At 45.4% G+C, this 24540-nt stretch overlaps 1 protein-coding gene across 1 annotated transcript in view; it reads left to right on the top strand.

Moving 5' to 3' along the window:
* RHCE (Rh blood group CcEe antigens) overlaps positions 1 to 22957 on the top strand; it is a 39387-nt gene extending 16430 nt beyond the window's left edge. Inside the window, exons 4-10 of the mRNA XM_055397961.2 lie at positions 2390 to 2537; positions 4354 to 4520; positions 5245 to 5382; positions 8191 to 8324; positions 15185 to 15264; positions 19619 to 19692; positions 22833 to 22957. Of these exons, the coding sequence (XP_055253936.1) occupies positions 2390 to 2537; positions 4354 to 4520; positions 5245 to 5382; positions 8191 to 8324; positions 15185 to 15264; positions 19619 to 19692; positions 22833 to 22859 (768 nt within the window). The 3' untranslated portion in view covers positions 22860 to 22957. The remainder of the gene's footprint in view (positions 1 to 2389; positions 2538 to 4353; positions 4521 to 5244; positions 5383 to 8190; positions 8325 to 15184; positions 15265 to 19618; positions 19693 to 22832) is intronic.
* The last annotated feature ends 1583 nt before the right edge of the window (positions 22958 to 24540 follow it).

The following is a 24540-nucleotide window of genomic DNA, read 5'->3' as shown; positions in this document are numbered from 1 at the left end:
AGGGAAAGACTGCCAATAATCAATAAAATAGGCAAAAGAGATAGCACGCTGAAAGTGAAAGTATTAGTCGCTGTCATGTCCAATTCTTTTGACCCCATGGACTGTAGCCCGCCAGGCTCCTCTGTCCGTGGAATTCTCCACTCCATTACAAGGAGTGGGTTACAAGTTCCCTGGGTCAGGGGAGCTTCCCCACCCAAGGATTGAACCCACATCTCTTATGTCTCCTGCATTGCATGCAGGCAGATTCTTTGCCATCTGCTCTATAGCAGGGCTCTATAACATGTTAGATAGTGATAAGTACTATGGAGGAAAAAATACAATGAAGGAAGAAGATCTGAATAGTTGGGAGAGGGGATAAGGTGTTAGAGAGAGTGGCCAGGGAAGGCTTCATCAGGCAAACAATTTTTGAGTAAAGAGCAGGTGGCAGCAGGTGTGCAAGTTACGTGAGTATCTGAGGACAGGGGCAGATCAGAGCTGTGGGAGTGGTCTGCCTCTTTCAAGAGTAGGGTCTTTTTACTGACACTATTCCTTTTCATTTTTTATTTTATTGCTATTCTTTTTTGGCTGCATCATGACATGTGGAACTTCCCTAGCAAGGGAGACTAGGAATATAACCTGTGTTCCTTACAGTGAAAGCATGGAGTCTTAACCACTGAACCACCAATGAAGTCCACTGATACACTGTTTAGAATGATGGTATATAATGATAATAAGCCTGCAATGCAGGAGACCCAGGTTCCATCCCTGGGTCAGGAAGTTCCCCTGGAGAAGGGAATGGCAACCCACTCCAGTATTCTTGCCCGGAGAATTCCATGGACAGAGGAACCTGGGGTCGTAAAGAGTCATGTCCATGGGGTTGCAAAGAGTCAGACATGATTGAGCGACTAACACTTTCACTTTCAGTGGTAATAAAAAGGAGATGGACTTTTAGTTGCTTTTATAATTGTTTTAAATTCTCAACAGACGACGCATCCCCTTATTGCCTGTACCCAGAATGGACCACTCCCTCTGCTCTGTACTCCAGGCAGTAGAACAGGCTGTTCAAAGTGGTACTGACATGAGAGCATGGCTGTGGGTTTGAGGAAGAGCAAGGGAATGAGCAGGAGGTGGAGTCAGAGGGGTTGTAGGAGAGCAGGTCACACAGGGTCCTGTTAGTCATAGCAAGAATGCTGACTTTGACACTGGGGAAGAGAGATGCGATTGGGGGATTCAGAGCAGAAATGTGCCATGAGCTGACTTAGATTTTAACAGGATCGCTCTGGCTGCTACGGGGAGAAGAGTCAGTTGGGGGACAAGGGTGGAAATAGGGAGACCAGTTAGAAGGTTATCACAACAGTTTGGGCAAGTATTGAAGTTGGTTTAAACCAAGGTGGGGGTCACTGGGGCATGGCAGTAAAAATTCTGCCAAATCTGGATATTTTTTTGAAGGCACAATGGACAGGACTTAACAGTAGCCTACTGAGCTATGAAGGATTACTAAATTTGATATTTGTGTCGGGGGAGTGTGGAATTTCCTCGGTTCAGTCTTGCCACAGCAAACATTTGAAGTGATGGTCGGACCAGTGTTACAGGTCCATGTTATAGCACAGTTTTATTTAGAAAGCAAAGGAAAATACATCCTTGAGGGCAGGTCAACCTGAAAGACAGGAGAAGAAAAGTCCCTCCCTCCTCTTTTTAAATGCTTTTTTCCTCCCTCTGAGCCTGCCCTATGTAAACTGGGCTAGCCAGGAGGGCTGTTTGTTTAACTTGAGGTCTTCACTTCTTTGTTCTATTTTCGAGGGCTTTTCCCTTCTTTGTCTTTTGGCCACCACCATTCTGGACTCCTTTTTCCTATTCTATCTACCTAACATTTGTAATGCAAAATTAGCACATAGCTTGAATTTTCTGAAGACTTTAGCTTGGTATTATAAAATCTCTGGCAGCTTCCTGTTGCAAAGTTTATGTCACCCATACTCCATACAAAGAGTTGAAATTCTGCCAAAATGCAAGAAGCAGTGGGGTACATGTTCATGTGGCTTTTTCCCCAGGTAAGTGGACTTTGGCCCAAAGCAAAGTCAACCAGAGAGGAGTTCCCTGGTGGTCCAGTGGTTATGACTCAGCGCTTTCACGACTGTGGCCTGGGTTCAGTCCCTGGTCAGGGAACTAAGATCCCACAAGCTGAGAGGTACAGCCAATTAAATAAATAAAGCCAACCAGAAAACTGCCAGGAATAAATAAATACACAGCAACTCACGGGGCTCCTCTGAAAGGGGGACTGCTGGGTGGAGTCAGTCTCCTGACTTCAAGTCATGCCTCTTGCATGAAGGCAGAACTTCCTAAATGGAACACAGGGATTTCCCTGGGAGCAGCGGCTGCTGATGCTCACTGCTCCCAATGGGTTTTGTTGCAGATGGACAACCATGTAAGCATGATGTATATCCACATGTTTGCGGCCTATTTTGGGCTGACTGTGGTCTGCTGCCTCCAGAAGCCTCTGCCCAGCGCATCGGAGGACAAAGATCAGACAGCAACAAGCCCCAGTTTGTTCACCATGCTGGGTGAGGACAAGGTGATGTGGGTGGGCTCAGATCTGGGCTGAGAAGGAGGCTCCAAAAGGGCTCTGCAGAAAAATCTCTCTGCTCTTCCAACTTTCCCTGGGTGTCTGAAGCCCCTTGGTAACGATCCATTTCCTCAAGCAGTGTTTGATGAATTCACATCTTTGAAGGAAGCATTCCCCTTTAGGGAACCTCTCTTCATTGATACCCAAAGGAGAGGAGAGACTTGTTACATCTCAGTTTAAATGAGGTTACCCAGGAACTTCCTTGGTGGTCCAGTGGTTAAGAATCCTCCTTACAATGCAAAGGGGTGAGGGTTCAATTGCTGGTTGGGGATCTAAGATCCCACATGCCCCAACTAAGACCTGATGCAGCCAAACTTAAATTTAAAAAATAAATAAATAAGATTAGATCATCCAATCCTTTTGTCCTTAACTTAATGAAGGGAATTGGATGGATGAAAAAGGCAGACTTGAGAGTGGAGGAAAGAATAGGAGCCAGAACACAGTCAGATGGATTTGGAAAAAGACATTATGAAAAAGAAAGTCAAAGATGCTGCTCAGGTGACTGGTTTGAACTTCTGAGATGATGATGGAGCCAGTCCCTAAGAAAAGGAGACAGAAAAAAGATCACCACTGGGCAGAGCTTGCTCCAGAGCTGGGGAAGTTCATTCAGTCTGGCAAAGGAGGGAAGTCCAAATCAAGATAAATTTCTGGAAGACTACAAAGTAAAGACCATGTTAGACTTTCAGAAGAAAAATTTGGGAGTAAAAGCATAAGTTTGTGTTTTCCTTGCAAGAGAGGCTGAAAACATGGAAGTAGATGAAATCATCCAGTGAGAAGAGAAAGGGACTTATGAAGAAAACCTGGGGAATAGTAACATTTTAGGCACTGGCAGAAGAAAAGACAGGAGACTGATGAAGAAATGACCAGGGAGAGCGGAGAAGGACCAAGAGAGTTAGCAGACATGGAAACCCATGGAAAAAGAAGATTCAAGAAAGGAGTGAATGGGAGTATTAAATGCTGCTGAGAAGACAACAAAAGTACAGATAAGTAGCCATCAGATTTAGCAAATAGAGTTCATTTGAGACTCAGTGAGAAAGCAACTCTAAAAGCATGGTCTGATTGTGTTCAGTTCAGCTTTACGACCCCATGAATCACAGCATGCCAGGCCTCCCTGTCCATCACCAACTCCCGGAGTTCACTCAAACTCATGTCCATCGAGTCGGTGATGCCATCCAGCCATCTCATTCTCTGTCGTCCCCATCTCCTCCCACCCCCAGTTCTTCCTAGCATCAGACTCTTTTCGATTGTGTTAATAAACTAGAAAAAATAAATTAAAATCATTTTATTAATAACTAAAAAAAAAAAAAAAAAAGAATAGGAGCCAGAAGAGAGAAGTAATAATGTCTAATTTGAAGAGTTTCAGTAAAAGCAATGAACTTGAAGGCTGGGAGAGGTTTAGAGGAAGGAAATCAGGCAGTGAGACTGCCAGCAGGCAACTGAATACCAGGCCATTGGGCCAAGTGGTAGAGTTCCATTAATTTTGTAAAAAATAAGCATGTGGCCATCATAGGCTAGGGTCAGGAGGCTTGGGTTTTGGTGATTTCAACTCTCTGGGCCCTACTTTTCCTTGCCCATAAAGTATGTTAGCTGGGCCCTGCCGACTTAAGAATTCAGAGAGGAGACCAAAGTCGGTGAGCAAGAAAGTGACAGAGATGAGACTGGCCAGGTCTGGGAGCCTCTGTCTGAAGTCCCCTGAGACTGAGGCTTTGGAGCAGGAATACTGGTTCCGGCCACTGACCCTTTCTGGTTCACAGGCACCCTCTTCTTGTGGATGTTCTGGCCGAGTTTCAACTCTGCTCTGCTGGACATTGCAGATGAAAGAAAGAAGGCCGTGCTCAACACCTACTATGCCCTGGCGGTTAGCACGGTGACCGCCACCCTAATGTCAGCCTTGACTCACCCTCAAGGGAAGATCAATATGGTGAGGAAAGGGGCTGTCCCTTGGGCAACACTTGGGTCTTCTAGGCCATATTCACTCATTGGCTTCTATTTTGGGGGGCATTTACTCATGTTCTTTGTCAGCATTGGACTCATAGTTTTACATAATTCTTAATTCACTTAATTCTTACAATAGCCATTAACAGTAGGTACAATCAAAGGGTTTCCCTGGTGTTTCTGGTAAAGAAACTGCCTGCCAATACCAGAGATGTGGGTTCAATCCCTGAGTCGGGAAGATCCCCTGGAGAAGGAAATGGCAACCCACCCCAGTATTCTTGCCTGGAAAATCACATGGACAGAGGAGCCTGTTGGGCTACACATGATGGGGTTGCAAAAGAGTCAGACATGACTCAGCAACTAAACAACAACAGTTAAAATCAAAGCCCCCTTTTTCTGGTGACAAAGTTAAAGCCCTGAATGGCTAAGCACCCAAGGATACATCACAACTAAGTGTGAACATGGTTAGGATATTGAGTAACGGCGCTTCCAAGCTAAATGACTCCCGATCAGGGTGACTGCTCCCTGAGCCTGAGACGTGGGGTGAGATAAGACCATTGATGAAGTCTCAGCAGAGGGGAGGGGCTGGTTTCAGGGTCAGAGAGGCAGGGAGGATGTTATAGTGTTGTCTTGCTATCATTTTACCAAGTAACTTAGAGAGATGCTGTCCTCTAGCTTACTTTATTCACCCACAAGCTATTCCTTTGCAGACTCACATCCACAATGCAGTGCTGGCAGGAGGTGTGGTTGTGGGTGCCCCTTCCTACCTGATCCATTCTCCTTGGCTTGCCATGGTGCTGGGATTTGTGGCTGGGGTGATCTCCATCGGGGGAGTCAAATACCTGCAGGTAAGGAGCTGGGCAACTAATACCTCCTGCTTTGACCTTTCGCCAAGATCCAGGCCCCTAGAACATGATGGGCCATCACGTATTGCCATAGGCTGCATTAGGCACTGGTTGGCAACTTCTCAATTTAGCTTCAGAGCTTGGGTGAGGGACCCATCCAAGTTGGATGGTGCTTTTGCTAAGATCTGGGGAGCAAGTAACAGAACCTGTTCAAGCTTGCTCAGGAATAAGGGGGATTTATTATAAGGCTACTGGGACACCACTGAACCCAAGGATAGGAATGCTGCTGGGAGCCCAGAGATGACTGGCACCAGGGGTGGGAGTGTTGTGGAGATCCCAAGAAGTTCCTACTCTTCCTTTTTGCTTTTCCTGAACACCTTTTTTCTTTTCACTCTTCCTTCCTCTTCTATTCCATATGGTGGAATGTCATCTTTCTCTTCAAGAAGGCAGCCAGGTGAAATTTCTTGGTACCAACTGCAAGTTCTTTGGAGAAGGGGTTCATTGGTTTAACTTGGATAATGTGCCCATCTTTGGCAGGGGTGAGAGATAGGGCACGTGATACATCTGTGGCTTTTGTCCATGAACCATGTGAAGGGGGCTGGGAAAGGAAGCACCCAAAAGAGGGATGCTGGGTTGATTATCCAGGTCATCTTCACTTCTGATTGTTTAGTTCTTCTTCTAAGCAGATGGATTTATCCTCCTTCAATATTCAACAGATAAGATCACAATGCTCCATCATAGCCCATTTGTTACAACACACTTCTAAGAAAAATATTTAAGAGCAACAAATCTTCATAGGTTTGAAGACTTGATGGAGGAAGAAGGAATAGATTCTTGGTTGATACAAGAAGCTGAATTTGAATGAACCATGGAAATTCAGGGAGGCAGTTTCAATCCCAAATGGGGAAGAAGTTACCAACAGCTCAATCTGACCACAGATGGGGCAGTCTGCTTTTCATCTTTGAAGGGGAAAGACACATCTTTTATCTTCTCTGACTTTGAGGCCTTCTGATGAAAGTAAGCCGTGTACAGCCAAACATGTATCACAGGAATTTCCTAGAAGTCCAGTGGTTCAGACTCCGAACTTTCACTGCCAAGGGCCCGGTTCATTCCCTGGTTGGGGAACTAGGATCCCACAAGCTATAAGGTGTGGCCAGAACTCACCAGGCTCAGTGTCCGTCATTTTCTCTGTGCCTCAGGTTGCTCGACTCTGTCACCAGGGGAAGGGTTCAAAGATGACACACTGATTTTTTTTCATTCATTGGCTGAACAGTCATCCTGCATTCCAAGCTATAGTGTAGTGAAGAAAATGGATAAATAAACACAGCACAGTTTAAGAACTGCTACTAGAACACATCTAAGCTGGCCTGAGATGGGTCAGGAAATGCTTCCCAGGGCAGAGGATGTCTTAGCTAAGCATTGACAGGGAACTAATATTCACCAGGGAAAGAAGTGGGAAATGTCCTCCAGGTAGAAGGAACAGTGTGTTCAAAGGCTCAGTGGTGAGACGAGCATGTGACCCAACCAAGAAACAGAAGGCTGTTCTTTTGGCTGAAGCACGAAGTTCATCAGGGAGTGTGTCTCTCACCAGAGCCTTGAGAGACGGCTGGTGCTCAGGAACACCTCCTGGGGGAGCTGAAGAGTCTGAATTGTTAATCTGAACACAATGAGGATTCTGAGGAGGGAACTAGCCAGATAAAATGTGCATTGGAGGACTTTCCTGGCGGTCCAGTGGCTAAGATTCCACCTTACAATGCACGGGTCATGGGTTCAGTCTCTGGTCTGGGAACTAAGATCCCACATGCTGCTAAGCCTGTGTGTGTCACAACTGCTGAGCTTGCACACCACTAGTGTCTGTGTGCCGCAGTGGAAGATCCTGTGTGCTGGAACTAAAACCCAATGCAGCCAAATGAACAGATACATTTTTTAATTTGCATTGGCATCCACATCTGTTGGCTCACGGACATCTGGGAGGCCCAGTGATGAAATGGAAGGAGTGCTGACTGGGACTCTAGTGGAGTGGTCAGCTTCTTACCTTTCAATCAGCCATGTAGTCTTGTGGATGGAGTTAAGTTTGAGCTGAACCAGTAGGTTTCAATCTACCACTGGGGACATGGACAATGTCTGGAGACAGTTTTGGTGGATATACCTGGGAGAGGGCTGCTTCTGACATCTAGAAGGTATAGGCCAGGGATGCTGCTGAACCTCCTATAATGCACAGGAGGGCCCCTCAGTGACAGAAAGTGAAAGTGAAAGTCGCTCAGTCATGTCCAACTCTTTGCGACCCCATGGAATTCTCCAGGCCAGAAGACTGGAGTGGGTAGCCACTCCCTTCTCCAGGGGATCTTTCCAACCCAGGGATCGAACCTAGGTCTCCGGCATTGCAGGTGATTCTTTACCAGCTGAGCTACAAGGGAAGCCCAAGAATACTGAAGTGGGTAGCCTACACCTTCTCCAGGGGATCTTCCTGACCCAGGAATTGAGCTAGGGTCTCCTGCATTGCAGGCGGATTCTTTACCAACTGAGTTCCCCCAACACAGCCCCAAATGTGAGCAGTGTGGACCATGGCCAGCAGCACTGGTATCACCCGGGACTTTGTTAGAAATGTAGAATCACAGGCTCCAGACCTACTAAATCCAACTCTGCATTTGGATGAGCTGCCCATCCCACATGCAAATCTGAGAAGCACTTATTTTGTTGAGCCCTAGTGCCCATTCCCCTGGATGCCCTGGATGCCAGGGGTCTGGGAAAGGGTGGGGAAGGTGTAGCAGTCCCACATGTCGCTCTGCTGATGATGGTGTTTGTCCCCAGGTGTGTCTTCAGCGAACTCTGGAACTCCACGACACCTACGGCGTACACTACACCTTCGGCTTGCCAGGTCTGCTCGGAGGGATCGTCCACATCGTGCTGATGGTGCTTCAGGCCCAGGGGACCGATAAGTCCACGTGGGTCACTTGGCTCAGCCCCCTATCACCCCATCCATCTCAGGAAGGAGTGTGCCCAGAGTCCTTGCCTGGGGTTGAGGGGCATACCTTAGGGGCCAGGCAGTCAGAAGGCCTCAGTGAATATCTGTTGGCTAATTTATTCCAAAATTCCAGATAAGTCCCCACCTTGTATGGACTTATCACCTGCCCAGGTCACTTCTTTCTAAAGCAGTTAGCTTAAGTGAGAGAAAAAGCTGATAGTCCTGAGGCCTCCCCAAATGTAGACAGAGGAGGCAGTCAGGCCCAAACCAAGTGAGTCCATTTTTTGGCCCCTGGTGATTTAGGTGGTGGTGAAATAACCATGAGGTCTTGACCTGGGCCATGCTACCTAACCTCTCTGAGCCTCTGTCGCCCCATGGCAAATGAAGATAATGATAGTACTTTCCCGCATAGAGGTGTTGGAATCTAGGCACTGTATGGTTAAGAGGATTTGATATGTGATATGTTCATGTAGGAAAATGCTGAATACTGCTCAGGCCTGAGACCCAGAGAGGGAAAGGGTGTGGTTATGTCTCAATTGTGAGGTGGGAATGTGGGCCCCTGGATCAGAGTCAGGTCCTGTGCCCCCCAGGTGATAGACAGCAATGATCAGAACTCTGACCACAGCTCTCTGAAAGTTGTTTATCTTCTTGTTCTCGTTTTCTGGGTTTTTCTTTTGAAGCTGTTCATCTTCTGAATGTGGCTCACACATAATGAAAGAGTGACTTGGGCATGATACAGGAATAGATTTTTCCAGATGAACCCGTATAGTGATAACAATAAAATTACTGACGACAATCAGTACTATTTATTGACTGCTTTCTAAGTAGTAGGCATTAAGCTAAAATCATTAGGTACATCATCTTATTTAATCCTCACAACTCTCTGGTGAGGTGTTATTAGCTTTACTTTGGGGGAGTTAGCTGTCTGCAGTCATGTGGCTGGAAGCTGGCTGCAGAGGTGGTGAGCACCAGTAGTGGGTGATGAGGAATTGTGTTTGGAAGCATCTCAGAGAAATCATGGAGCGCTAGGGCCCTTATAGTTCCAACAACAGAGACAACCATAGCCCAAAATTATAGGAATCATCTGTGAGCAAATGAGACATACATCCTTGAGCTGCTTAGGGATGACGAGGATCCCATTTGGGGATGAGGAGAGGATGGTATATGTGAAACAAGACATCTCAGTAAAGGACTCCAAAGATGTTCCTGCCGCTGTTTTAATAACTGTGTGACTGTCGGCAATCCCTTTCCTCTCTCCGGGGCCCTGAGTTCCCCTCTGTAAAATGACGGGTTGATCTATCAGGGTCCTACACTCAGATGCCGTAGGGGCCAGACAGGTAAGGTTAAAAATGAGACCAGCAGGGGGAGGAAACCATGGGCATTTGTTCTTCAGTGCCAGGCAGCTTAAACCATCCAGAGACTCGGGATCAGTATTGCCAGATCTAATGACTTTTTAAGAGAAGGCAGAAATCCAGAGTTATGCACATACTCCCCCAAGAATTGGCAAAAGATTCAAAATCATTAGAAACACGTGAGTGCTAAGTTGCTTCAGCCGTGTCCAACTCTTTGCGACCCCATGGACTGTAGCCTGCCAGGTTCCTCTGTCCATGAAATTCTCCAGGCAAGGATACTGGAGTGGGTTGCCATTTCCTTCTCCAGGGAATCTTCCTGACCCAGGGATTGAACCTGGGTCTCCTGCATTGCAAGCGGATTCTTTACCATCTGAGCTACAGGGAAATGCCCCCATTAGAAACAATGTGTGGACCAAATTCTGCTCATGGGCTGCTGACCTGGAACTTCAGGATCTCTTGCCCTACCCTCCCCGGAATTCTGTGATTCTCTGGCTCTCCCAGAACAATGGTTCTCAACAGCAACAGCATCTCCTGGGATTTGTTAAAAATGCAAATCCTCCCCTACCCCAGACCCACACAATTAGAAATCTGGTGGCAGGACCCAGCAGTCTGTTTTCTCAAGTCCTATCTATATGTGCTTCTCCTGCAAGTTCAGGTTTGAGAACTATTGGCCTATAGCAAAAAAATAGAAACAAAGCAAAACAAGCAACCAGTCCGCTGCTAAAGGATTAGCAACTGGCTTTCTGGTGAAACAAAGCCCTGACTTAGCGCATTTACTGATTTCTCCGGTGCCAATACTCTCGCCGTGGCCAATTTCAAGCCACCAAAGTGACACTCCCAGCATGGATTTGAGAGGAAATGAGAGCTGTTGTCCTGTGTGTCTGCGTGAGCCTGACTCCAGCACCGTCTGCGAGTCGAGTCTCATCAGGATGAGATAGCTGAGGACCAAGTATTGGTTATATTAGTCTTCTCTCCTCTGCAGGAACTTGGCAAAGGGAAGGGCACAGTGACAGCAAGGACCTCTCTCGGGTGGCCTCTGGTCTGCTGGAAGTAAAGGGCACAGGCTTTGGGGCCAAATAGAGCAAGGTCACACTTAACAGTTGTGTGACTTTGGGCATGGTATTCAAACTCTCTCTAAAGTCTCAGTTTTCTATCTGTAAAATAGGATGATAAGATGCACGTCCCAGGGCTGCTGTGAAGATTCAGCAACATGTAAGATAGGGCTCAAGGCTTCCCTAGTGGCTCAGACAGTAAAAAATCTGCCTACAATGGAGAAGACTTGGGTTCAATCCCAGGAGGAAATGGCAACTCACTCCAGTATTCTTGCCTGGAGAGTCCGGTGGACAGAGGAGCCTGGTGGGCTCTAGTCCATGGAGTCACAAAGAGTTGACACCGCTGAGCAACTGACACTTTCACTTTCTTACAAGAAAGGGCTCAGGACAGTGCTTGGCATGTAGTAAACACTCAACACACGGCCCCTTTCTTTAGGATAGTTACTGATGCTGCTGCCTCCATAAGAAGGGCATCTGGACTTAATGGAAAAATGGTGAGAGGACTGAGCTGGTTGTCAGAGCACTTCCCAGGAAGTGTGGATCAGCTGCTTTAGTAGCTCTGTGTCATCGGACTCGTCATTCCAAAGAATGACTTTTCATTCATTCCACGAATAGTATTTGCCCATTTCCCTATTCGGATGAGTGAATGTAAATGAGTCAGATGCTGTGCTTGGAGCCTGGATGGAGCGTTTTTCACCAATTGTGGGATTTTAAGTGGTGTGAAGACACACTTAAAGAGCACCGGATCACAAGGTGCAGGCGCCCTTTTGCAGTTCTCATGCCATCTGTTGATTACATCAGGGAAAAGGGCTCCCGTGTCTCCACACTCTTTCCACCCTCGCTGACCTCCAACTTGAACAGCAGAGGAAACCTCAGTCTGAGATTTGCCCCGGCTGCTGCATCCAAAGGAGATTAAAGCAATTTTTTTTTTTCATTCTATCTTGGTTACCTCCTATTTCTCTTCCATTTAAGCTAGTGACACAAAGTTCCTTTTACATAGATTTATTTAAATTTTTTTTTAAAAGTTTACTTAAAGAAAAATATATGGGCTTCCCTGGTGGCTCAGATGGTAAAGCATCTGCCTGCAATGCGGAAGAACTAGGTTCGATCCCTGGGTCGGGAAGATCCCCTGGAGAAGGAAATGCCAACCCACCAGTACCCCTGCCTGGAAAATCCTATGGACAGAGGAGCCTGGTAGGCTATAGTCCATGGGGTTGCAAAGAGTCAGACATGACTGAACGACTTCACTTTAAAGAAAAATATTAAAAACAAAATAGTATCCCTGGGACTTCCCTGGTGGTCCAGGAGAAAAGAATCCGCCTGCCAAGGAAGGAGATAAAATCCACATGCTGGGTGGTCACTAAGCCCGAGCGCCACAACTACTGAGCCTGTGCTCTGGAGCCCAGGAACTGCCACTGCTGAAGCCTTGCGCTCTAGAGCCTGTGCTCTGCCACAAAAGAAGCCACTGCAACAAGAAGCCTGAACACCGCAACTAGAGAGTAGACCCCGCTCGCCACAACTAGATAAAGCCCACACTCAGCAATGAAGACCCAGCGTGGCCATAAACAAATAAATAATAGTGTTCCTGGAATGCAGATCTGGCCAAATCTGAGAAGGGAGCCCACCGGTGCTGAAATTTGGCCACGTTTATGGGTAGACAGAACTGCCTGGTTTGAATCCCTAGAAACACCCTTTCCAAGCCACATGGCAATGGGACCCTTGGTTCACTTTCCTGACCTGCACCTCCCATTTGTGAAAGAGGGACTTTCAGATGGTAAACCGTAGAGGCTGAAGCCCTGGCACAAGGAGCCCACCCTGTGTAGGGAATGTTAACAGAGCCATTTCTGCCTCATCCATTTCTACTCTCAGATGGCAGCAGGGTAGAGGGAATTTGGGTTGTAAGTAGCAGATTTGGGTTTAGCCTTTATTCTACGTGCAATGCAGGAGATCCTGGTTCAATTCCTGGGTCAGGAAGATCACACGGAGAAGGGAATGGCTACTCGCTCCAGTATTCTGGCCTGAAGAATTCCATGGACTATTCCATGGGGTCGCAAAGAGTCGACACGACTGAGTGACTTTCGCTTTTCGTGTTTATTCTACCACTTTCTACTTTTTTAAGAAACTTTTTTCTTGTAATACAATCTGCTTCCAGAATAGTCAAGTATTATAAGGGTTGGCTTCCCTGATGGTCCAGTGGTAAAGAATCCACCTGCCAATGCAGGAGACGCAGGCTCCATCCCTGGTCCAGGAAGACCCCACTTGGCATAGAACAACTAAGCCTGTGCTCCACAGCTATTAAGCCAGCACTCTAGAGCCTGCGCTCTGCAAAAAGAGAAGCCACTGCTATGAGAAGGCCGCATACTGCAACCGGAGAGTAGCCTCCACTCGCCGCAACTAGAGAAAAGCCCAGGTAGCACCAAAGCCCCAGCACAGCCAAAATAAATAACCAAAAATTTTTAAAAATATATCATTAGAATACCACTTAAAGACTTCTGAGATGGCCAATAACCAGCACACAGAACTCTGTGTCCTGTCCCAGGGCAACCACTAACCTGACTTCTAAGAGCAGCAATCAGTCTTGTCTGTTTTTGTCCTTTAAATGCATAAAATCATATAGGAGGTCTGCTCTTGTGTTCTTCTTGGACTCTTTTACTCAACTTTGAAGTTGTGAGATCCATCCATGTCGCTGAGTATCCTGTAGATTGTTCATTTTCATTGGCGGATAACATTGATTTGTGCTTGGGCTTAACTGATAAAAGCAACTGAATGACAACATGGAGAGGTCAGCGTCATTGAACGGAAACTTCAATGTTCCAATTGCCCTGGAAACGAGAGGCATGGCATACCACGCAGGGCCACGTGAAAGCTTACCACATGCAGGGACCAGGCAGCAGAGAGAGACGGGAGCAGAGACTATGTCTTTAGGACTAGAGTGGCAGGGGAGGGACAGAGGGACGCCGCTACAGGCCGGAAGTGAAAACACAAATGTTGGAGCTTGCAGCTGGGGGCTTGAAATGAAAGTTGACTCATGAGAGAGAAAGGTAAACAATGTTGACACTTAGTTTGGCCCTGCAATAAATGAGTGGCAAACACAAAATTTAAGAAAACATAGAACAGAGTTCCACTATACGAACACAGCACAATTTATCCATTGTCAATGAGCATTTGGGTAGTTTCTAGTTCGGAGCTAGTATTGTTGTTATGAATGGTCTAGCAGTTTTCTTTGAACCTACAAATGCACTTCTGTTGAATATATGCCTAGAAGTTGAGCTGTTGGATCATACAGTTTTCATACAATCTGCTTCAGTGGATACTTTCAGTTTTCTATTGTGGTTTATAGGGTAGAAACGGAGTGCTTCCTTTACCTAATATATAATCTAGACATCAAACTTACTGTTTTAATTTTCATTTCCTTGATGACTACTTAAGTGTAGTATTTTTTTGGACATTTGAATACCTCTTCTTTTGAAATGTCTGTTCAGTTTCTTTTGCTTACTTTTCTGTTGTATGTTCTGACCTTTTCTTATTGATTTCTAGGAATTCTTTAAAAATTCTGGATATAGGTCTTTTGTCAGATATATGTACTGTAAATAGCTTCCTCAATTTTGTGGGTTAGTTTTCACTTTCTTAATGATGTCTTTTGATGAACAAAAGTTCTTAATTTTATTATAGTTCAGTGTATCATTGTTCCCTCTATGTTGAGTTTTTATGTGTCCTGTTTAAGAAATTTTTGCCTGTTACAGGGTCACATAGATGTCCTCCAAGTGCTGCTTAATAGTTTATTTATTTATTTTAATTGGAAGCTAATTACTTTACAACATTGTGGTGGATTTTGTAGTACATCGACATGAATCAGCCATGGGTGTACATGTGTCCCACCATCCCGAACCCCCCTCCACCTCCCTCTCCACCCCACCATTTAATAGTTTAAAGTGAAGCCTTGGGATTGCTTTGAAGGAGAGAAGACAGGGAAGTATGCTCAATGGGGGTGGGCAGGGGAGATGGGTCTGTTGGCCAAGTTATACCCTATCTTGCCCTTATAGACATAAAACCTTTCTTTTTCTTGCCCTGATAGACATAAAACCTTTATCTTTAATTGCCTAATGAGGAAACTCAGGACTCCAAGCTTAAGCGCCTAGGGTCACACAGCTAGTGACAGAACTGGGACTTGAACTTGGGTTTTCTGATTCTGGTCTAGTTCCTTATCCACGAACTAAAGTAAGCCAAAGAGGATCTTGAAATCCCTTCTTCCCCTTCTACATGTCTGAGCAGTTTTGCAGGAGAATGATGGGAAGGTACTGCCTGGGGAGGGGACATTTGTCCTCCTGGTGGCCCTTGCTGACAGTATCACTACTGATGCACATAGTCCTTTTGGTCCCCAGTGACCTTTGCAGCCCAATGCCCAAATGTGACCACCTCTGCTTTGTCATTTCTAGGCTTGGCTACCAGGTACTCATCAATGTCGGGGCGCTGGGCTTCACCATCATCATGGGTGTGACCTCTGGTCTCTTGACAGGTCAGTGTGAGACCAACCTTCTTCCACCATTGTCCAGGGCACAGGGTCTGGACCAAGACTGCAACTGCCCCATGGTTGGACATGTATGTGCCCATCTCCTTCCCCGTGAACCCACTCCCCACAGCTCCAGCCAAATGAGGTGAAGGGCTCAGATCTTGATTTAAAAAAACAAATGAACACAGAATCACAAAATTTCAATGAGGTCACCTGGACACTGTAGCCTCTTGAGCTCAGGACTGGTGATTTCACTGAATTTTGTACAGAAGACTAAGGAAACCCTGATGCTTACACAACTTACCTTTTATTCCCTGATAATACCTAAACTGCTATTTTGTTCAGCAAATAGACCAGGTACTAGGGACACAGCAGTGAACAAACCAAACTCCCTGGTCACACCGAGTTGATATTCTAGGTGGAGAGGGAGTTTTCACCATAAACAGAAAAAAATATGGTACATCAGATGGTGATAAGCACTATGAAGAGAAATAAATCAGGGTAGGGAAATGCAGAGTCATGGTGAGAGTGGGGTGCTCATTAGGAAGGGTGGTAAGGAAGGCTGATCTAAGAAGTTGACCTTTAAGCAAGGACTTGACTGCAAAGAAGGAGGGAGACATATTGTGTATTTATTTGGGAGAAGAACTTTCCATGAAAAGGGACAACAAGGCCAGAGGCACTGAGGCAGGAGCATCCTTTGCCTGTTCAGGGAATAGCAAGGATGTCAGTGTAGCTGATGTAGCTGAAGAGATGAGGAGAGGGGAAGGGGTTGGAGACAGAGTGGTAGCAAGGAACCAGATCATTCTGAAGATGGAGGCCATTAGAGATCTGTAGGCAGAGGGCTGAAGTATGTTTTTACTTCTGCAATGTGACAGAAGAGCAAAGAATCTTGTGAGTGTGAAAGTCGCTAAGTCATGTCCAAATCTTTGCGACCCTGTGGACTGTAGCCCACAAGGCTCCTCTGTCCATGGAATTCTCCAGGCAAGAATACTGAGGTGGGTTGCCATTCCCTTCACCAGGGGATCTTCCTGATCCAGGGACTGAACCTGGGTCTCCCACATTGTTGGCAGATTCTTTATCATCTGAGCCACCAGGGAAGCCCCCAAAACACATATGGCATGTGGGATCTAGTTCCCTGACCAGGGATCAAACTGGAAGTGCAGAGTCCTAGCCACTGGATTACCAGGGAAGTCCCAAAAGAATCTTGGGGAGACATCAATTTGCCTGTCTTACTTATACGCAAGATGAAAACATGCATTCTGTCTAGAATTGTTCACTGTTATTCTACAGGTAAATACTTTTTCTTGGTTAGACTCTCACATATTGTGTGTCTAAGCAGGGAATGAATGCCAAATAAGAGACAAAATAGCCAAAGCAGACACTAAAAAATGGTATGACCTTGGGTGAAAGGTGTGACCATGTCACTTTACTCTTTCTGGGCATTGGCTGGCTTTCTGTAAAGTGGATGGATTATAATAACTAATCATTTGGCATCCTTTCAGCCCTAAAACATGTATAGTACTTTTTTTGGGCTGCATGGCATGGTTGGATGGCATCAGCGACTCAGTGGACATGAGTTTGGGCAAACCTCGGGAAATAGTGAAGGACAGGGAAGCCTGGCATACTGCAGTCCATGGGGTCACAAAGCGTCAGGCACGACTTAGTGACTGAACAACAATGCATGGGGATTCTTGGTTCCCTGACCAGGGATTGAAGCCACATCCCCCGCATTGGAAGCACGGAGTCTTAAGCATTGGACTACCAGGAAAGTCCCAAAAGTACTTTCTGGAATTTTTGAGAATGAGATTGGCTAGAATTGCTTTAATGTACCAATTGGCCTCAGCTTTCAACAGAGTCTGAGATGATTGATTAAATGCTGATGAAGACAAGGCCTCCTGCCGTAAGTTTACATTCTACTGGTGGGGGCAGTCCAACCGTAAAGAGAGTTGCCAGATTTGACAAGTGAAAACACAAGGCACCCAATTCAGAATTCAGAATTAACTGAGCATCCTGCATTTTAGTTGGCAGTTTTGCACCTGGGCTCCCACGCCAGTTACCACTGTCACCAGTATAGACAAAATGACGCTGAGTTGTGCTGCCTTGTAAAGCAACTGAGAGGGCTTCCCATGCTTCACTGAGATCAAGAAAGAGAATAAAGACGCTCCTATTATTCCTCTAAGAGTTAAGAACAGTGAACTTTCATCTTTAAATGTTCTTTTCTACTTGAGGAAACTGATGATTAAAAAGTACTTGGACAGGATTTCCCTGGTTGCCCAGTGGTTAGGACTCTGCACTTCCACTTCAGTGTCACAGGTTCAATCCCTGGTCGGGGAACTAAGATCCTGCATGCCACTTGGCCAAAAAAAGAAAAAGAAAGACAGCCTTCCATGTGTTGTGCACCACAAAGACATTCCCTAATATTTTTCCAAATTAAAAAAAAATTTCCTTGGATAATGTAAGGGGAAAGAGGCCTCCAAGAAGCCAGGATGGCACCAAACTGACCCCCTAAAATCAAACATTTCACCCGTGAAGAGACCCCTTTCTGTGAAGCCCTCCTATAGGCACTTAGGTAAGAAACAATCTTGGCGACTTCCTTGGTGGTCCAATGGTTAAGACTCTGTGCCTCCAATCCAGGGGGCACAGGTTCCATCCCTGGTCAGGGAAGTAGGATCTCACATGCTGTGTGGTACGGCCAAAAGAGAGAGAGAGAAAAAAAACAATCTTATCAAGTATGGTTAAGGGTTTTCCCAGTTCAGGCAGATTAAAAATAGCAGATTAGAGGTAGGTTTCCAGAGGTAAGACACACTGGTAGAAGTTAGCAGTGAGAGCAAAGAGCCGAGCAGGAGAAAATGACTTCTTAAAACCAGGCACAAGAACATGAGAAGCTTGGGCTGCCAGAGAACAGGCCAGTAACTCTCAGCAGCTGTGGCCCTTCTCCACGTTATACAGCGCCTTTGATAAACGGATATTCCTATCAACAGCTCCAATTTTTTTTTAAAGTCTAAATGTGTTCAGTGTTGTCTCACAAGACAAGAAAATATATTTTAGATGGATTTTCATCAGTGATGAGTAAGCCTGAAATATCTGAAAAATAATATGTAGGCAACAGAGGTTCATTTATGAGTAATTCCAGCTAAATGAGGTGTGTCGACTACACTCTCCATGCCAAGATCAGTTAAAGGCACGCACTGTAAGAGGCAAGTGTGAATGAGCGCACGCCTACTCTTGTTAATCTTACCGTTTGATACATTGGGATGGATCATCATTAAAAATGCACAGACAAGTCTATCAGTGGCATTTCCCTGCTTCACATGAAAGGTAAGCATGACTTTATATACTGGAAATTCCACTTTGAGCAGCTGGGGGAATGCATAGGGCCCTAGCTCTCTGGGCAGAGGTGGGATGGCTGACAAGAACAAGCACAGAAGCACATGTTATTACCTGCTTTCCTAACCAGTGGAATCTGGAGCCGAGGTCACTGGGACCTTATTGGACCAGGGAGCATGAGCCTGCACAGGTGACTGTTTGAGCCGCTCTCCATGGTCGTTCTCGTGTTGAAACGAATCAGCTTTTAAGTGGGGCTTTGTCCAACAGGGTCCTTCTTCTCTGTCTTGGGAAGCATGTTAGATCCATGACTATCATACACCTCTCAGTGCAATCGAAACCCTTTGGATATAATTGTTCTTAACAGTTCCTTTTAAAAGATCTCTGTTCAGTTCAGTTCAGTCTCTCAGTCGTGTCCGACTCTCCGCGACCCCATGAATCACAGCACACCAGGCCTCCCTGTCCATCACCAACTCCCGGAGTTCACTCAAACTCATGTCCATTGAGTCGGTGATGCCATCCAGCCATCTCATTCTCTGTCGTCCCCGTCTCCTCCTGCCCCCAATCCCTCCCAGCATCAGACTCTTTTCCAGTGAGTCAACTCGTCGCATGAGGTGGCCAAAGTATTGGAGTTTCAGCTTTAGCATCAGTCCTTCCAATGAACACCCAGGGTTGATCTCCTTTAGAATGGACTGGTTGGATCTCCTTGCAGTCCAAGGGACTCTCAAGAGTGTTCTCCAACACCACAGTTCAAAAGCATCAATTCTTCGGCGATCAGCTTTCTTCACAGTCCAACTCTCACATCCATACATGACCACGGGAAAAACCATAGCCTTGACTAGACGGACCTTGGTTGGCAACTCTGTAGAATTAATTAAACTGGTCCAGGAAGGACAGTGCTTCAATGTGTCTATCTCCTTGTTGTGGAAGATAAAAAGATTTCTGTTGAGTTGTCATAGGTGAGATATGATAGTCTGATTAACTGAGATAAATGCAATCCTCTAAATGTGTAACATTTATTTATGAACTTTAACAGGTTTGCTCTTAAACCTCAACATATGGAAATCAACTCACAAGATTCACTATTTTGATGACCAGTCTTTCTGGAAGGTAAGATTTTTAACCTATTAATGTCATAGGTTTGGAGTGAATGGACCTAAAAAGATCCCTGGGGTATGTATGTTAACTTGGTGTTTATGGAGAGGAAAGTAAAAAACAAATGAAAATGAAGTAAGGAGCACTGGAGGAGAAGGAAATCCATGATACGTGTGTGTGTGTGTGTGTGTGTTGGGGAGGTAGTAGATGTTCCCATTTCCCTGATACGTGTGTGTGTGTGTGTGTGTGTGTGTGTTGGGGAGGTAGTAGATGTTCCCATTTCCCTGATGCCTCAAAACCACTGAGGGTCAGGGATGTGAGAAATGACACTGGCCACATCTCCTCCCATCTGGAGTCACCGAAGTGGGCTAATAGTTCTCCATGAAGGTGACAGAATCCTGCACTGCAAACGCCAGAAGGCCCACAGGGGCCAGCAAGTCCAGTCCCCTCATTTGCTAGACTTCCGAGCGGAGTCATGTTCTGAGAGGAGTGGGATAAATTACAGCTAGTGGACATGAGAAAGCTTGCAGTATAGGGATCTGGGGTCAGTGAGTCAAGAGAAAGAAAGCTCAAATAATTTGGTGGCCACTGACAGTCTAGGTGACACCGTAGGGTTTGTTGTCACGACTGGGCTAGGAAGCTCAGGGTTCATGCCCTGAGACTGCCTTCCTCCCTTTGACCTGAACTCGCAGTTCACCAGGTACTCTGATGTGTGTCGCCTTAGGCAGTCTTCCAACTGATGCTGAGGTTGGCTGGGCAAGCAGGGACCCATATGGCCAAGTTATAAATGGGAAGTAGGGGCCAACAGAGGGCAGATGAATGCGCTACTGATGCCTTTGTGAATGAAAGTGGGCCTTCTGAGTCCCAGACCAATCCTCTCTCCATCCAGCAGGCCAAGATACTGACCACTAGGGGGACAGAGAACCAGCCTTATTACAGACCTTGGTGTTCAGGTCTGTAGGGGCCAGACTGAGAGAACCTGCAGAGAAAACCCACCTGTTCTCCTTTTCCTTTATCTCTGTGCTCCTCTTCCTCTTGAAACAGCTTTCTGGAGGTATACTTGACAATGAACTGCACATATTAAGTATATAATTTGATATCTTTAAACATATTTATACACCCCTGAAACCATGACCACATCAAGGTAAGAACATATGTATCTGGACTTCCCTGGTGACTCAGTGGTTAAGAATCTACCTTCCAATGCAGCGGGTGCTGGTCCAATCACTGGTCAGGGAACTAAGATCCCACATGTCCCCGGGCAACTAAGCCCATGTGCTGCAACTACTGAGCCCTCCTGACACAACTAGAGAGGCCGCATGCCACAATTAAGAGCTGTGCGCTGCAGTGAAAGATCTCGCATAAACAATGAAGATCTTGAATGCCACAATTAAGACCTGACACAGCCAAATAAATAAATAATGTGTTGAAGCAAAAGAACATATCACCACCAAAGATTTCCTCCTACCTCTTAGAAACTGCTTCCTCCCAACTCCACCCTGTTCCATCCCCAGGCAACCACTGAACTGCTTTCTGTCCTATGGATTAACTTACCCTTTCTATAACTTTACGTAAATGGAACCACAAAGCATGTACTCTTGTCTGTCTTCCTTTACCCAGTGTAATTATCCTGGGATCACCCACGTGGTTGTCTTGAGGTTGACCTGCCTCGTCTTGAACCAGCTTCTCTCTATAGCCACTGGCTTCTCCCAACAGCCAGTCTCTCCTGCAAGTGCTCTTTTCCCTTTAGCAGAAGCAGGGTAATCCTGTGAAAGGACTCAGGAAACTGGTTTAATCTATCCATTCATTCCACAAGTATTTATTGAGCAACTATTCTACAGGAAGCACTCTGCTCATGAAGAGATACCACAAATGGGACAAATATCCACCTCAGTTATTTGAGCTGCAGTAAATACTTGCTGAACAAATAAAGGGAAACTGGGGAACCCCATCTAACACTAACTAGCCCCTGCGGGAGCAGGTGAAATACAGCATGTCCCTGGTACAATAAGACCTGGATTCTAGTCACCACTCTGCAAGGTCTGATGTAGGCAAGACCTTTGAATTCTCTCACTGGTTAAAAAAAGAACAGTAACCTTTGTTCTACATCAGGGGGTTTTTCTGAAAGTCAAATGAAGTCATGATATCTGTGACTACATTGTGTCTAATGCAAACCACCATGTGAACGTGAAAGTTTATGACATTCCACAGTGGAAGTGTTAAGTCTCACAGCTATCGCTTACTGCAGGCCTACTGTTTGAGTCTGTGCTGGATGCTTTTCAACATTATCTGATTTTATCCTCACAAAAACCCTGCGTAAGAAAAGTCTCCCCATCTAAAGATGAGTCACTTGTCCACAATGACAGAGCTAGTGAATGCTACAAGAAGAAGCTGAATCAGTGTCTGTCTGGCTCCAGAGACACGTTTGTGTGTGTATGTGTTATGGTCAGCTGCTAGAGAACGGCTATTTCTCCCCTAATCTTCTGATTTTTTTTTTTTTTAACAGCTGAGTAGAACCATTTTTTCAGCAGGATAATACTTACAGCTTGCATTTCAAATGCAAGAATATAAACTTCCCAAGCTGATAAATCCAGGAATGATTTTTTTTTTTTGGTAAACCATCCAAAAAGACATCTTAAACATTATGAAATGCCCTTATTGTATGTCATAGAAGCAGACTACTAGAGGTTAGGAAGGACATCCCTTCACTGATTGCCCAGATCATGCTCAGCGCTCCCTAGGGTGGGACACTCACCAACCCCAAGGATACCCATATCTCATCCTTGGATGACAGATGACACTGTTGGGTTGGCCAATTAAGTTCATCCAGGTTTTTCCATAAGATCTTATGGAAAGAACTACTTCACATGGTGATGAGTCTCCTTTCACTGGAGGTATTCAAACAAAAGCCAGTTTGACCATGAACGATCCATGTAAAGAGCTGTATGAAATGAGATTTACCTAAGAGTTCTTCCAATTCAGATTTTTTGAAAGAATTTTGTGATAAAGTTTCTTTATTTGTGATAAGGCCTTTGTGATAAAGTAACGTTTTGGGCAAGGTAAGTTTCAAAAGATCAAATCAGAATCAATATGTGTGCAATGTTGAGTGTGTAAGGGTTCATCTATAATAAAAAAAGTTTGCTTTCCTTTTACAGTTTCCACGTTTGGCTGTTGGATATTAAGGGAAAGCATCCAAGAGAAACAAGGCCTGTTTGAAAACAAGACAACTTTTCACCATTGCCCATTTGTGTGTGTGCGTGTGTGTGCGTGCAACAACCACTTGTTATAGCAAAGTCTCCTTATGTATAATGAGGCAGGTCAGATAGATTTGATACTAAAAATAAAAGACTAAAAACTTAATAATCTTATGATTTTAAATCATTATGTTTAGTTTCATGAAAGATGATGCTATCAATACTGTCTTGGGTAGACACATGGTGGTGGCAGTGTAGTTGCTAAGTCGTGTCTGGCTCTTACGGTCTTATGGACTATAGCTGCCAGGCTCCTCTGTCCGTGGGATTCTCCAGATGACAATACTGGGGTGAGTTGCCATTTCTTTCTCCAGAGGATCTTCCTGACCCAGGAATCGAACCCAGTTTCCTGCATTGCAGGCAGATTCTTTACTGAATGAACTATGAGGAAAGACATTAAGGTTTTGGTTCAATTTTATTGACAATTTCCAGATTCTTTCTTGTGCTTAATAAAGTATTAAGCTACATGGCTAACTCACTTATATCAGCAGAGCAGCTGATGTAAAACAGGGAAAAACTGAAGACTCAGATTTAATCCTTGCTGACATTATGCTTTTATTCCAGTGGTTTTACAAGGAGTTCTTATTCCCTGAGCACATCCTGAATTTAACTGTAGGGAAGACATCTGTGATCCAACATGGAGACAGACTGCCTCAAGATTTAAAAACTAGTCCTATGACCCTGAGGATATCATTTAAACCGCCATGGTCTGGATTCTCTTATCTGTAAAAAGAGAAGGTAAACTTCAGTCCCTAAGATCTCCTCCAATTCTCACACCTGTGGATCTAAAAAAACAGTGATTTGATGGTGAGATGACAGCGATACAGTCATTTCCTTGAGTAGCTGATGACCAGGCAACATTCAAAACATACACAGTAGGGACTTCCCTGGTGGTCCGTCCAGTGGTTAAGACTCAGTGCTTCCAATGTAGCGGGGTGCAGGTTCGATCCCTGTTCAGGGAACTAAGATCCCACATGCCACACAGTGTAACCAAAAACGAAAAATTAAAAACAAACAAAATAAAGCATACACACTGGGAGAAAACCGTGGCTGACATAGAAAGGGTACCATAGTCTAAATCATCTGAGAGGCATTTGGTGGCTAATGAACAGCTGCTAATTGTTGCAAGCTTTATTACTATGACAGACCATTTCAAGCATTAGTTCTGAAGAACATGTACCCACATAGCTAGCTAATTAAGGGAAAAAATTCCTATTATGTCAAAGTGGGGAGCCTGGGGGATAAAAGAATTCCAAAGAGGAACAGACTAAGGGTTCCCAGTAGCTGAAAACTTGTCATTACAATTGACCTCACTTAGTCTATTTTGCGGAGAAGGCAGTGGCACCCCACTCCAGTACTCTTGCCTAGAAAATCCCATGGATGGAGGAGCCTGGTGGGCTGCAGTCTGTGGGGTCGCTAAGGGTCGGACACGACTGAGAGGCTTCACTTTCACTTTTCACTTTCACACATTGGAGAAGGAAATGGCAACCCACTCCAGTGTTCTTGCCTGGAGAATCCCAGGGATGGGGGAGCCTGGTGGGCTGCCATCTATGGGGTCGCGCAGAGTCGGACACGACTGAAGCGACTTAGCAGCACCAGCAGCGGCAATCTA

This window comes from Moschus berezovskii, chromosome 2, assembly GCF_049115385.1.
Source record: "Moschus berezovskii isolate FMDL1 chromosome 2, NW_MosBer_1.0, whole genome shotgun sequence".
NCBI classification, from domain to species: domain Eukaryota; kingdom Metazoa; phylum Chordata; class Mammalia; order Artiodactyla; family Moschidae; genus Moschus; species Moschus berezovskii.
The sequence above is the reverse complement of the archived record's forward strand: the minus strand, read 5'-3'. Positions and strand labels throughout refer to the sequence as shown.